Source organism: Pholis gunnellus (assembly GCF_910591455.1).
Source record: "Pholis gunnellus genome assembly, chromosome: 6".
NCBI lineage: Eukaryota > Metazoa > Chordata > Actinopteri > Perciformes > Pholidae > Pholis > Pholis gunnellus.
In genome coordinates, this window is record NC_136532.1 from 5,646,784 (window position 1) to 5,661,497 (window position 14,714).

At 46.2% G+C, this 14,714-nt stretch overlaps 1 protein-coding gene across 1 annotated transcript in view; it reads right to left on the reverse strand.

Annotated features, from left to right (window-relative positions):
* Positions 1–14,714, reverse strand: part of LOC306696816 (rho guanine nucleotide exchange factor 28-like) — a 37,106-nt gene that overhangs the window by 4,959 nt on the left and 17,433 nt on the right. Inside the window, exons 11-28 of the mRNA XM_079160523.1 lie at positions 11,807–11,928; positions 11,321–11,706; positions 10,287–10,455; positions 9,695–9,806; positions 8,406–8,448; positions 7,506–7,595; positions 6,830–6,953; positions 5,952–6,096; positions 5,631–5,686; positions 4,255–4,312; positions 3,557–3,683; positions 3,152–3,273; positions 1,882–2,022; positions 1,417–1,667; positions 1,212–1,337; positions 993–1,110; positions 216–470; positions 53–129 (exon numbers count right to left, since the gene is read on the reverse strand). Of these exons, the coding sequence (XP_079016649.1) occupies positions 53–129; positions 216–470; positions 993–1,110; positions 1,212–1,337; positions 1,417–1,667; positions 1,882–2,022; positions 3,152–3,273; positions 3,557–3,683; positions 4,255–4,312; positions 5,631–5,686; positions 5,952–6,096; positions 6,830–6,953; positions 7,506–7,595; positions 8,406–8,448; positions 9,695–9,806; positions 10,287–10,455; positions 11,321–11,706; positions 11,807–11,928 (2,522 nt within the window). The remainder of the gene's footprint in view (positions 1–52; positions 130–215; positions 471–992; positions 1,111–1,211; positions 1,338–1,416; positions 1,668–1,881; positions 2,023–3,151; positions 3,274–3,556; positions 3,684–4,254; positions 4,313–5,630; positions 5,687–5,951; positions 6,097–6,829; positions 6,954–7,505; positions 7,596–8,405; positions 8,449–9,694; positions 9,807–10,286; positions 10,456–11,320; positions 11,707–11,806; positions 11,929–14,714) is intronic.

Below are 14,714 nucleotides of genomic sequence, written 5' to 3' on the forward strand. Positions count from 1 at the left end.
TGAGTAGACATGCTTGGACAAGATGTTTTTTTTTATTTCAAAGAGTTCTTACCACAGCAGCAAACACAAAGCGTTGATCTTTCTCTTGTAGGAAAACCAGAACATCTGTGAGCAGGAGAGCCAGAGTATCTGAAAAGGGGAGACGAGAAATACATGTAGATTGGTGCTCAGTTAAAACTCAAAAGATCTCGTGGCACAGTTGGAGTCACGCACACCTTTTAGACGTCCCGTGGCGGTCTTCCAGTAGACCAGCCCTTTATACTGCAGATCCCTGTGCTTGCTGTGCAGGTCCTGTTTGCGGAACACCTTGTCGTTCTTTAGCTTGGCGAAGCTCTTGTTCTCCAGCCGGGCCAGCACTTCCTGCAGCTCCTGACACCTCTCGTACCTATTCACGGTCAGGTCCACCGCAGCGATGACGTCGCGGATCTGGGCCAGGGCACTCGACAGGTCAGAGTGTTCCCGACTTCCCTCTGTGGAGGGGAAAGAAGTGTGGCATTAAAATGATATTTTACCCAGGCAAAAACTGTTTTTTAAAAATGTATTTCCAGTTAGACAACACATAAAGAAAATGGTTAAGCACATGCCAGCTCTCTGCTTATTTAGCAATTTTTTATTCTTTATTCGTTAACTGCTAATTGTCACGAGTCATGGAAAGTAAATATCATTCTCAAGCATCCAGCAAAAAATTAAAAAAGCATTCTCTCACTTTGCAAAAACATATTTTAGTTAAGTATGATGTTGAACACAGGAAATAATCTCTCTTTTTATAGTTAATATAGTCTCTAGCGTATTACTCTCCATGCAATAGTCTGGCCTGAAACATGCAGCAAATAGTTAAATCCTGTTACAAATTTCAGACCACTTCGCTATGCAAGAACATAAAACATGTCCCTTGCCTTGCTCTCTGTGTTGCAGTTTCCACAGAATATGCAACAGGCTTAAGAGTTGCACATGTTTATAGTTTTGTTTGGGACACAGTAGAGCCGACATACCCTGAGTGTAATGTAATATCCTCTCCAGCAGCACTGGGTACTTGGTGATGCGCTGAGTGACCAGCAGGATGAACTCTGGCACCTCTCTCCGTCTCACCAGAGTGTTATTGCTCTGTTGCTGTGAGCAGAGAGGTTAAATGAGCACCCGTTCAATCCTCGACATTTCACTGTAAACCTGCTTATTTAAAAAGCAGAAGAGGTCTGGAAGCAGGCGCTTACCTTGACGAAGTTTTGCAGTTTTTTGTTCTGTTGCTGCAGCTCTTTGAAGACGTTGACGGCCTCGGTGTGATGGCTGCAGAACTCTCCGTACACCTGCTTCATCTCCTCGCCGTATTCACCTGAGAACTGAGCGAGAGGCCGTGAGAGGTCGATCAGAAGCACGTATCCGTGCGCAGTTTATGTGAATGAAACCGTCTGAACCGACCTGCTGGAGCAGAATGTCCCCAATCTGATGGATGAGGTAATTGCGGGGGTTCTCGGCTTGGGCCGCCGCCTGTCGGCGCTCCAGCAGCGTTCCGAAGAGGTTTTTGTGAAAGAGCAGCAGGGGGTCCAGGCAGGGGAAGATCCGGGCCACGCAGTCACAGTCGAGCTGCAGCTCCTCCAGCATGCCTCTCCGGAACACCCCCGACATGACCGTCAGGGTTTGAATGTGGTGCAGCTCCGTCTGCATCAGCTCTATGTAGGGGGGGGGGGGGGGCAATGAGAGGGGGTTAAGGGATCGCTAAAGGCAAACCAATGAATCCAAGTGGAACAGCAAGTGGCTTCATAACTGCTTCAGTTCCTCAAAATAAAATGGATATTGAAGATATATAGATCAGGTCCAAGTCTAGTCACTTGAGTCTTTGGCTCCACCCATATATATACTCTATATTCAGGAGAATTGTCCCACCGTAAATGACTTCCTGCCGTTTAATGGTGTGCCTGTCGCGTTGCCTGCAGAACTCCGGGCTGACCGCCAGACTCCACGACTCAACCTCGAGTCCCAGCAGCTCAGCGGACAGGCCGCTCATGAGAGGAGCGTCGACGGCATCTGTGTGGGACAGAAAACAATGAACGACGTCTTTCTTCTCTCTACCGGCCTCGGTCAAAAAAATGGATCTCGCGTCTCCAGCCTGTTCAACATGATGCAGCTAAGCTTGTATCTGGCACTAAACAGAGAGACCCCAGACTTTGCATACCTGCACTGGCTGACAGCAAGACTTTACCGGTTGTGTTTAAAGCGCAGAGAGGCCGGGCCCCCTCCTATACTGATGGACTCTTCATGACGTAGATTTAGATCTTCATGCGAGGCTCTTATGGCTGTTCTTACGGGCAACAGGCTGAAGACTAATGGGGACTGTGTTTCCTCCTTTAGGGCGCCTGTACTACGGAACTAACTGCCTGAGGACTAACTGAGGAAATTAAGCTAGACAGTTTCATCTTTCAAATCCCTTCAAAAAACACACTTTTATAAAAAGGCTTTTATGTAATTCACTCCCTATGCACGTTTCAGTTCTGGCAAAGTTTTAATCTGGTCTTAGTTCTATGAATTTAATTTTTTTTATTGTGTGTTTATTTCTATTTCCTGTTGTTGCTTCCTTTTGTTTCATTGTGTGAAAAGCATTTTGTGAACATTATTTTTAGGAACGTGCTATACAAATAAAAAGTATAATTATTATCATGATTAATATCATTATTATCTGAAGGAGCAATTTATTTGATGCAAGTATTTAGTTATTTTATCCATAAGTAGTATTGTTTAATTATTCTAGATGTTTGCTTGTTTAGATTTTCATTCATTCGTTTATGCATTGGGTAACACTGTGGGCACCTGCGGATATATATATATATATATATATGAGTAGGTAGGTACAGGACCAGCATGCACCGGGGTGGGCCTATGTTTTTTTTAAGCATGGCATGAGTGGCAGCGACAGGACTTTCTTTGTGCTTTAGTTTCATGAGAAACACTGAATCCTGTATGGTCAATGAACTCTTTTGCCTGCGTAAACCACAAACCTCATGGTGTGTCAGTGGCGCTTTGATTTATGTTTGGTTTCGATTTTTCCGACAAATGGCCACTACATTATCATTATTATTATTAAATCCACTCTACAGTAATTCGCAATGTTACATTTGTCTAGGTGTGACCAATCACGTGGTAAGCTCGTCTCTCTCACCCTGCGCGGCGATCGGCGGCTCGGCGGACGGGGGAGTCGCTGTGACCGGCGTTCCCTCATCAGCCAAGGTGCAAGCTGTCACTCCACACTCACTGTCCACCCCCGCTGCATCGCTCAGCCGTCTGCACAGACACAAAATGAGTTAGTTAGAATGTTCTTTTGGTTGTTTTTTAGGGCAAAGAGAGTGTTTGCATGGGTGTGCATGATTGTGAACTATGGTTTTATTTAAGTCAGCATTTCAAAACTGATTCCAGTTTGATATTCAAGATCACATTGTTCCAAGTGTTAAGTGTTTTCCTTGGAATTAGACATCCCAACATACTGTAATCCAGATGAATTAAATCAGATTTGGTAGGTTAGAACCACCTTACGTACTGATACACAAAGGAAACACTGCCATCCTACCTGCTGTCTATAGAGATGGAGAAGCTTTTGGAGAGAGGGGCGACTGTTTCTCTCTTCTCCCTGGTCGTCGTGGGAAGTGAAGACGAGGAGGAGAAAACGGTGGCCGGAGAGTTGTCTTTCACAGAGTCTGGAGGACAGACCAGGAAAAAAAGAGCAAGGAAGAGGAATTAGTCACACTTTCCCCTTCCACAAATAAATACCTCAAATGCCATCGCGCTTTCTTTACGTCCACGTCGTCCCCGAGTGTGGCAGTAACCCAATAATAAAAGCTGCGAGGACGTCCGCAGTCCTCTTTCATTGTTTAACTAGGCACGCGGCCTGCCAACTTGTGACAAGATGCTGTCGTAATGGACGCTGATCGGGTTTGACACTTGACATCTTTGTCGGACATCAAACACTCGGACGGTCGAAGACACAGAGCTTCACGTCAAGGAATTCCCGTCAGTGCAAGGGAAACGCACAAGTACACACACAAGCACAATCCAGGCCAGATCCCCCACTGAGACGGATTAAAATGTAACTTTATTTTACCAGGGAAAGAACAACAAGTAGAGGGTAGAGGGGGGGGGGGAGCAATGGGATTCCTAATCGACAACAGGGGACACAAGGGAGGTCAGGTACAAACTTAATCAAGGACTAAGGGAGGACACATTACAGGAGAGATGGGGGGGGGGGGCACGCTGTAATATTTGACTCACTGTGTGGGAGAGACGAGGTCTTGCTTTTCAGCAGCAACGCATTCCTCTCCTGCGGCTTCTGAGGAGACACATAATCATTACCAGTCGCATCATGTCCAAACAAATACATGGAAGGCACATTTTGTAATACGTCGTCGGTTTGACATGTTCAAACACATTCCGGGAAGTTCCTTTGTCACCAAGTGTTGGAATCTTAGTCTTCCTGTTGTACCCGCTTCCCTTTCAGCCTGTCGCTGATTTATATCTTGTTTTTGGCATTTCGCCTTTATGAGACGGCAGGAAACACAGGCAGAGGCGGAGGGAATAACCTGCAATAGAAAGCTGGATTTGAACCGGGGATGTCGCCGCTAACGCTGCACGGCACGCGCCTCAAACCGCTGGACATGGACATTTCTAATTTCCAGTGATTTTGAGACCATATGTGAACTTTTTGGATTCAGAGTTTGAATAACAATAGCTGTAGCACAGTGACAACACGAGAGAGACAGATTTTCAGTTCAGGGAGAGTTAAATGTGTACTTAAAGGCGACTTGTGGAGCTTTTCACCACTGGTGGTAAAGGACGCTTACAATCGGTCGCAGGTTGTTGGTTCGACGCTCTTCTGCTGACATTGCAGAAGAAATGCGTATATCTGGCGTGTTATTCGGATCTGTGCCAAAATCTAATAGGTTCTTCCTTGGCCCATGATTCTCCCTTCTACGAATGATTTTTAAATATTTAAAGAATTGGCTTGGAAAATGTTTTAGGAGGAAGGGAATGCACTCAACCCATTTGTTCCAGGGCACCTTTATTTCAAAATACACGTCATGTAACTGCATTTTGATCGACTAAAGCGGGTTCTCCAGTGATATTACACTTCCGAAGAATTTGAGGATTCGTGAGAGACGATCATTTAGAAAGAACGTTTGAAGCTGAAGCAGCATAGGCCAAGATATTCTGACTCTTAGTCCTCCTTAGTATAGATCAAGCACCAATAACGAACCTACGTTTCCCATAATGCCATCAACACCATCTTTTTTGTTACAAATGTATAGTCTCCAAGCTTAAGCTGAGATATTTTCTCCTCCCCAGCCACAGAAGACATTATTCGCCCGTTTTCACAGGCTGAGTAACGCTCACTGTGACAGATAAACTGACCTCTATGTGTAGAGTTGGTGGAGTGGCCCTTTAATGGTGGAAAAACACTTCTCTTCCTTGTTTGACTCGTGAAACCATGAGAAATTTGAGAGAAGCTCAAGCATGACTCTTGACATTCTTGCAAATAATATCATCTTAAAAAGGACACTACACTGTTTGTATTTGGGTTGTTTTTCGACGGGCTGAATTCATTATTTGTGCTTGTTGGCTTTGAGATGAAATGAAGTGCGTGGTGTTACCTTGCCGCAGGCTGCAACAGACTCTCGACAGTTTTTGTGGACATTGAGGAAACAGTCTACGGACAAAAACAAATGAAATCCAAGTTAATGTCATCAGATGATTGGTAACAAACAATGACAACATTTCTGGAATCAGTGTCCGGATGGCTGCCAAGCTGCCCTGCTCCTCGCGACCAAAGGAGAAAAAAAACGTACTTCACGTCTCCTGAGTGAAGAAAAACAGCAAGGCGGCACGTGCCAAGAGCTTTTAAACAAACCCTGAAACAGTTCAGCCGCCGTGGGACATAAACACAACGACAGCGCTGACAGTAAAATACTTACAGGAGCACTGCAGCAGCTCCTTCCCAGAAACAGACTTGTCGCAGGCCACACAGAGCGCGGGACCGGTTGCAGTCGCCGGGACAAACTGGTGTCCATTAGCGGCTCCCGTCTTCTCCTTTCCCTCCTTCACCTCTTTCCCCTTCACCTGAAACGCAAGTCGTGAACATTCACAAACGCGCTCACTCAGATGACGTTTACTGCAGTCAATGCCACAATATCGTGTACACCGCCGACGTAGAAATACCATGACTCAAAGAGGCCCGTAGTGGTCATCTTCCTGCTGAAATGCACCTGTTAAAAGTGGGGTTAGTTGCGGACGAAGGGGGCCTCTGAGTGAGCGCTTGTGTTTACTTTGTGAAAGTCCAAGAGGACCGCTGCTGTTATGGTGCTTCATCCTTAGAGGGGGGGGGGGATTCCTCTGTGCATGTGTGTGATGGTGCAATGTTTATTTTCTCATCGGACTAGAAGAGTGCATGTTTTGTTTTTCGACTCTCCATGTGCGTCTGCACAGACACGCAAACATGTTCTTGAACACATGCGCACATGTTTATAAGATTGTACTATGGAATGTGTTTTGGCTCCTCTCGCTGTGTGTGTGTGTGTGTGTGTGTGTGTTGGGGGGGGGGGGTCTACGCGTTATGTAAGAGGATAATTTCACTGCGTCCCGTTGCTAAGACCTGAGGGGAATTTTCTTTTTCCTCCCTCGCCAAATAAAGGCCCCGCACGCAGACAATGGGCTCCCCAGCACAGGAATTCAGACCCGGCCTGTCCCGCCGAAGGTGGTAAACCTTTTACTGCGCTACTGCGGGGGAGGGTTGTTTCAGCTTTCTCAAATCCCCGTTTTTTCAAACACACATAGATGAGAAATCTTCGCTCACCTTGGTCTTGTTGCGAGTGCTGGACATCCTGCTCTTAAGGAAGCTGAAGGTCCGGCTGACTTTGTACTTCTCCGACTCGACCTTCGACGGGATTATGTACTTATCCCACTCCTCGTCCTCGATCCTGTTCCAGCGTGAACACGTCAAGTCAGCGGCCATCGCAACATTCAGGTCCAACATGTAAACTCTTTCTAAAACTAACATTTCAGTACTTTTAATACACTAAGAGTCAGATAACCAGGTACATTGGTGTCATGCTGAACTGAAACAATGTCCAGATGGTCTTCCAGGAACCCTGGACCACAGACTATTGCTCTTAACAACATGCTTGGCATGCTTGGAAGTCACTATGGACTCTAGGGGATACTATTTATAGTCTGACCTTGGCAAGATGCAATTGATAATGTGTCAGCTATTTGCACCAACCTATGCTACTTCCATTCAGCATTCTCGGTAAAAAGGCGACAGGACGTAAAGAAGAGAAACATGCACAAACATATGCAGTGACCTGCCGTAAAAAAAAAAAAAAGGTCACATACAGCTGCAGAAAAAGAATCCGTGTGGTTAATGGATGAGTCGGGGAATGGGTTTTTTACGGCGGGGGGGGGGGGGGTTAGAGTGAGAGTGAGTTAAGCTACACATGCATGGGTGCGAGGCCGTTGTGGCGAACACGTACTCTTTGAGGAACTCTGTGAGGGTGAGGTGCTGGAGCGATGCGCCGCTCTCCTCCTCTGCTGACTGGGCCCGCTTACGGAAACCCAAAACCCTGCGTGGACACGACACACCTCAGACCGGGATGTAATGTTTCGGGTAGACTCAGAATGTGAATGTTAATGTGTGTGGCATTTAAGATTAGAGTGCACAACCCATTTTCTGAGCCGAATATAGACGACTACATGTGGATGGTCATACAGTATGTGATACGTGATGATTTAAGTAAAGCTTATCCCGTATGAGCCAGAGGTGACATATTATGCTGATATATTAGTTAGTGAGTCTCATAAGGCTGGTGTTGTGAATATTGAGATGTCTATTCTGATACAATAATCCAATGATGTGATATGATAATTGCCTCACAGGATGATCTGAAAATGTTTCCTCAACAATAAGCGATGCACGGTTATCATCAAACAAAACGTGTGAGCGTGGGGCATATGCAGCGAGGGGAGATGAACTACAAAATGAAGATGAATTGTGGGATTTTTTTTAAATGAAAACAAAAAGGAGGCAAAATGAGCCACAGGGTGAGATTGTAAAGCAAATGTTAATTCAGGTGCGTCTATAACCAAAACATATATTACAACATGTTTACGCTACAAATTCAGCACGACTGATGTGCTTCAGACAATAGCTAAGATGTATCCGAGGTCTCGAGTGCAGGAGAGTTTTGAGGTTTATTGTTTTGAGGTTGCAATCAGAGCGTGTTGTGGCCTCGGCCTTGCAACAAGAAGTATGTCACATCCTGCACACTCAGACCCCAACCACAGGTTTAATACTGGAGAGACACATGAAAACGCACACATATGGAGGCACATTTGATCTAAAAAAAAAAAAGGAAGGAATTGCTCCTTTTTACCTCTTCTCTCTGGTAGTCTCAGTCAGGCTGAATGCTCTCTGCTCTGTAAAGGAAAGAGTAACAGGGAAAGTCAAATGAGTACGGTCGAACTACACGTCACGTGTGTTAAAAGCCATCAACCTCGATCAGAATAGAGTTAGAAGGAAACAGGAGAAACAGCCCGGATCCAGCAAAATCCCTACAAAGACAGACCAAACACCACACAAGAGTTTTGCCTCGAAGAATCAGATGACACCAAAGATGGAAAACCAAAGAGGGAAACCAAATAATATGCACCAAAATGGAAGCAGAGCAGCTGTCTCAGGGTAGAAACAACTCCTCCTCCAGAAGATCTAAAAGACTTATGTAGAGAGTATTCTCTCCAAAGCCTCGGGATATATTTATTTAAAAAAAGAAGCATTCTTAAAGACCTCTACGTGTCATTCATCATATAAATGAGTGGACTTTGGAAGACTGTTGTTTTTCTTTTAAAGCGGAAGTCAAGCTTTGAAGAAAGTCTGCTCTTGATCTTTAAGCAATTCAAAATAATACTGAATATGTTTTTTCCCCCTTTAAGACGGCGGTTTGTGCATTGCACAATGTGACGGCCGCACTCGCCGCTGAAAAAAACTCAATCTGACCACAGATAAAGGGCTGCACAATTTGAGCCACAATGAGAAACATCGTTGTTTTGCAAAAATTGTAAGAAATCAAAAGACTCTTCAGGCGAATCAATTGCAAGCAAAATGTGAAGCAAAGTTATTGGGTTTCTCCCAAAAACAAGGCTCATTCGATCTCCAATTCCACCACAGATTTTCCATCTTGTATCCGTTAAATCACACAGAGACAGTTTAAATATACCAGATATGCCTTATAATTGTGCAACTCTTGAAAATCACCGGTTCATCCCACGGTTCACCAGAGAGAGCAGAGAGACACACCGGAATGCCGACACGCTGTTCTTGTACTTACTAACTTGGTTGAGACGAGAGAGGGATTTAGAGAGAGATAAAGCTTGGAGCAGAGAGCGACCGCTGCCGCTGAACGCACCATCTAGACGGGAGCAAAGCATGGCCTTAATGCTGCGCTGCTCGCCTACGAGCGGTGGAGCCGCATCAAAGCGGAGCTGACGCTAAACACACACACACACACACACACACACACACACACACACACACACACACACACACTCTCTCTCCACAGAGGTCCAGTTGATTTACGACACCTGTCTGTTGAGACATGTGGCACATGTGTCCGTTCAGCTGGTTCCCGGGGGAACAGAAAAGGTCACGGGGTCAAAGTTGACTCACCTTCTGCCAGGTCGGTGATGGCTTCGTCTCGGTTCAGCAGCGGCCGCGACGGCTTGGCCTTGGGGGAGGAATACGAGTAGGAGCGCAGACGAACCTCCACTTCCTGCGAGTTCTGGGTCGAGGAAACGGATTAGAAGGAAACGGATCGGGCAGAGCAGTGAGTTCACAGGTTCAATTCTGTCTGACTGTTTGTCCACATTATTGAGGTGTTGACAGTGTGTCTACTGTAATGTGCTTTACTTTTTTTATCTACAGTTTTGGGTTATTAGTTTTTTTATGTGTTTGTAATTGCACTTTTAATATAAATGTTGATGCAAAAAAAAATGTATTGATAATTGAATGAAATAATGATACATCGTCTGTCAACTGAAGTATCAAACCAAGTCTCTCAAGCATATGAATGAGTTTATAGAAGTAGGACAATCAGTAAGAATAAAAAAAAGAAATCACTCTAGTTTGAGATAATTGTTCGGAATAATGAAGTGAGAGAACCAGACGGGGAGGTTTTGCAGGCGTTGTGTCTCAGGCCACATGGGATCCCACACACACACACACATGTAGAAACACAATGTCGTGCATATTGAGTGTGTACCTTGGCGGGCGTGTGCGTGCTGTCAGAGTGCGTGCGGTTAAAGTCCGGTGACACGTCGAAAGAGTCCTCCCTCGAGCTGGATCGCAGGAGGGACTGCTTCTTCGCAGACGAGCAGGGGTAGGAGTGTCCCAGGATGTCTTCCTCTCCACTGTCGCACTCCACACTAGGACTATTAACACACACAAATGCAAACACACAAAAGTTGGGAACATACTGATTCCTGTCAGTAACACATTCACATTTGTTGGAACACTACAAGATGACTCTTTTTGCACAGATAAGCAGAAACGGTCTTGGACTCATGGATTTGATTATAGGTTGAATATTGAGGTCATAGTTGTTGGTGCTGTTGTTGTGGACTATGTTATATTGAGAGAGGGCAGAATAGTAGAAATACCTCTCAGTATAATTGCAGCCCGGCACAACACAACAACTATGACCTCACTGCAAAACATATAATTGACTTAACACCTCTATGACAGAGTCCAAAAAAAAAACTCAACTTCATGACAGAGCGTATATAGTATATTGGATTATACTAGATTGTACAGGCGTTCCTAATTGAGTGGCCACCGAGTGTATCGGCTTTAAACTGTGTGGCATTTGGTCGGCTTCAGTGCTAATGGAGAGGATCCTGCAGCTCTGAGGAAACTGGGAGGAATGTTCAGCGACCTCAACACACAAACAGCTCAATTGTGTCCGGGCTTCCTGTCACTTTCAGCACCTTCACTGACTGCAATCACTGCACAAAATGTCAAGAAAAGGCTTGTGTTGAAATTACGGATGTTACATGTTAGTCGTGGTATGTGTTCGCAACGAGTTTCTACATTGGTGCGCTGAATTTATAACCCCCCCCCCCCCAAAAAAAAATCCACTTGGCCATAATGCAGCGGGTTTGTTCTCTCCCTTTAACATGAAAATACTCAACCGAGTCGTGATGCTTTCCCGTTAAAGGTTCTGCAATTAATTAGAATAGCTCTGCATTTGATGTTTTTTCCCCTTTTCTTCAATAATGAACAGTTATAGCGTCCTACCTCAGGACCCGGCTCGCCTCGGTCAAGCTGCATCCTCTGCGGTTCAAAGCAGGAGAAACTGGCAGGCACGGCTGCGTCCGACGCCTCTGCGCTCCCTCGAACAAGCGGAAGGCGGAAGCCAGGGGGGAGGAAGGAAAAGACGGGGACGATGCGAATGGAGAGGGGGGAGACGTGCGAGGGGAAGGCTCCTTGCGAATCTCGGGGCCTCGGATCCCCCTCTCCCCGCCGAGGGGTGAGGACGGGTGCCGGTTCTGGGAAAACTTCCCCGAGGCCGGGGGAGACGTGGAGAAGGAGTCCCAGCATGGGCTGCCAAGACGGGGCTCAGGGCTTACCTCCTCCTCCTCCTCGTCCTCCGGAGACCGGTATTTAATATCAGCGTCATCCACCTGGAACAGAAAAGTGGAACATTTGACATCACATGAGTCCGTTTCTGACTAAATGTCATAAACTATACAACCTACTTAGAAAGAACCACGAACGACTCACCTGGTCCACCAGCATGGCGTTGGCGTACACTCTGTCTTTGCCGTGTATCATCGCTGAGAGTCTGACAGCAGCAGCCAGAGTCTGGGACGGGGCCTGGCTCTCCCTTATGGACTGGCTTTTCTCTACAAAAAGAGGGAGGGAGCGAGAGAGAGAGAGATTTCAATATTCTATTTAGTTTCCACAGCAACTTCAAATAACATCTCGCAAACACCGGAAGTGACGTAGACGTCCTGGGCGGTCACACGACATTGTTCAGGAGCGAGAGTCCATTACGAGTGTCTGTCTGAACGGGACACACGCGCGCACGTGTGCAGAGTTGCGAGCGGGGCGTCTGTGTGTGTGCTTCCCCGCCCTGGTGGAAACAACTCCCGGTGAGCACACAGCGGCATTGAGAGGAAACCCCTTCCAACACAGTAGAGTCCCTGTGAGCAGCGGCCTGGTGCTGCTGTTAAACACTCACTGCTCTCAAAACACACACACACACACACACACACACACACACACACACACACACACACACACACACACACACACACACACACACACACACACACACACACACACACACACACACACACACACACACACACACACACACACACCTCCTCTGGGAGGCTGCTCTGTACAAAACACGGCTTCTCCACAAACTTCTTGGAAAGTATTCCAGGTTAGAAAACAACCTGCAAGTTCGCACAAACACAAAGAGGCAGAGCGTTATGAGCCACTACAACAGGAACCTTTGATGAGACAGTCGAGCGCTGTTTAAGCTCATTTGCACAATGTAATGAAACATACCTTCACAAAATAAACAGTGGAACATTTGTGGACGTGTAAATGTCAATGAGCAAATGAATAAAAACAAAATGAACACACAATTCTATTCATATGGTGTATACAGTATACGGTGCCCACACTTTATATACTGCATGTCTGTGGACTATATACATGGACTGCATACAATATGGATGTAGCCTCTGTGACCTCACCCATAGGTTTACCTAAAGGTAAGTGGGAGGCTCCGGCCGTCACAGACACGACACAGCCTAACTTTAAAAACGGGTAAATAGCTTCGGTGGAGCTGAGGCGGGCCCGGTTGATACAGCAGAGGAGAGAGCTAGCGACCGGGAAAGGCCGCCAGCTTTCACTCAAAGAGTCCACGCCCTCAATTATGCCGTACTTAACATCATTTAAAACAGGTGAGTTGTATAAAAATGTATCTCTAGTGCAGTTGTCATGAGCGGGGATGTTAAATACAGACACCAAAACCATGTTCTGACGAATGAAGCCGATGCGGAAGTGCTTTAAACTTGCATTCATCCTGTTGACCGGCAGGGGGCGACTCCTCTGGTTGCAAAAAGAAGTCTGGTTGTATAGAAGTCTATGAGGAAATGACTCTACTTCTCTCTTGATTTATTACCTCAGTAAACATTGTAATCATGAGTTTATGGTCTCAATCTCTAGTTTCAAGTCTTCTTCAATACAACATGATGTTCATTTTTCGTAAATGATGGTCCATTTAGAGTCAAACAGACCATAAAGCAGGGTATGCTTTAGGGCGGGCTTACTGTGATTGACAGATCGCTGTCGCTACCAGAGCCGTATACTGCGGCTCTACGTCACTGCTCCGTAGTCCTAATATGGTCACTTCCGTTCACTGGTTGCAAAAAGCTAAGATGGTGACGGCCGTAATCCAAGACGGCGACGACCACATCGAGGTTCAGAACGACAGTCCACAAACAAAGTGGGTGATGGCACGATGACTACGTCCACTTCTTATACACAGCCTATGGTGTCATAGTCCATGAGGACTGACTTGCTTTTGCAGGTGTGTCTCTGTCTCTTTAATGATCAAGTTCTCGCAGGAAGATTGCTGAACATTTGAACAAAACACAATCTGGTGGTCTAAAAACGAAGCCCTTGCGCCTCGATTCTGAGGAACCGACACCACCTTTAAATTGTTTCATAGCTGGCTGGTCATGAACAGGAGACAGGAGACATCACCAAATGACAAGGAAATTGGTGCGACGCATTCACTGGAAAAAAAGAACTTTTAACCACATTAACAACTGGTAATGCAGTGCTCGTCACTCTAACCAGCAGAGGCAGCCTCATTAGCTCAGTTACATTATGTCCCCAATGACAGTCTCGCCTCACGCTGGCCAAACCGTGCCTGAAACAAAGCCAGAGGTGCAAAAACATGTCTTTGGCACCGCTCTCACCCCCTGAACTCATCCAGCAGACCCTCGGTTTCGGCGTAGATTCCCAGCTGCCAGCGCCGCAGAGCAACAGCATTTGTATCAGAGCGAAAATCAGAGCAACAATTGGCTGCGCTTCCTGCAGGCGGTGAGTGCTATAAATCTGAGACGCAAAAAAGGGAGTCAAGCAGACATTGATGAGGACACCAGATGAGTCCAGGCTCCATCCACGACAAATGCAAAGGACTCCAGCTGAACCATCGCAGGAGTATCGGCGTCATATCTCCCAGAACCTAAATGTTCCGTAAGTTGCTGTTCTTAAAACGTCTGGATCCTCTTAGTTCCACATGAAAACATCGTACTGTACATGAACCTGTGTGACAGCAGGCCACCTCCACTAAAGTCACGGTAGACCTTCTACGAATCCAGAGACAGGGGGCAGATTCTGGACCTGGATCAAACTGCTGTTTGAAAGCAGATATCGTTTCACATAAACCCACTTCGGGACTTGACAGACGGGTCCTAATAGTAAAAGGTTCTGGGGCCGTGTCCAAAGCCACAACTGGCTGCCACGCTCACACATCACTCTTGACCCATAAACATGGCCTCAGTGAACATTGCTGTCAGGCGCCGCGATCTGTGTTTAACATTAGTTAACTGGGGGGAATAACAGAGGAGCGAGGAGTTCATATTTCTAACAAGATAGCAAAGTC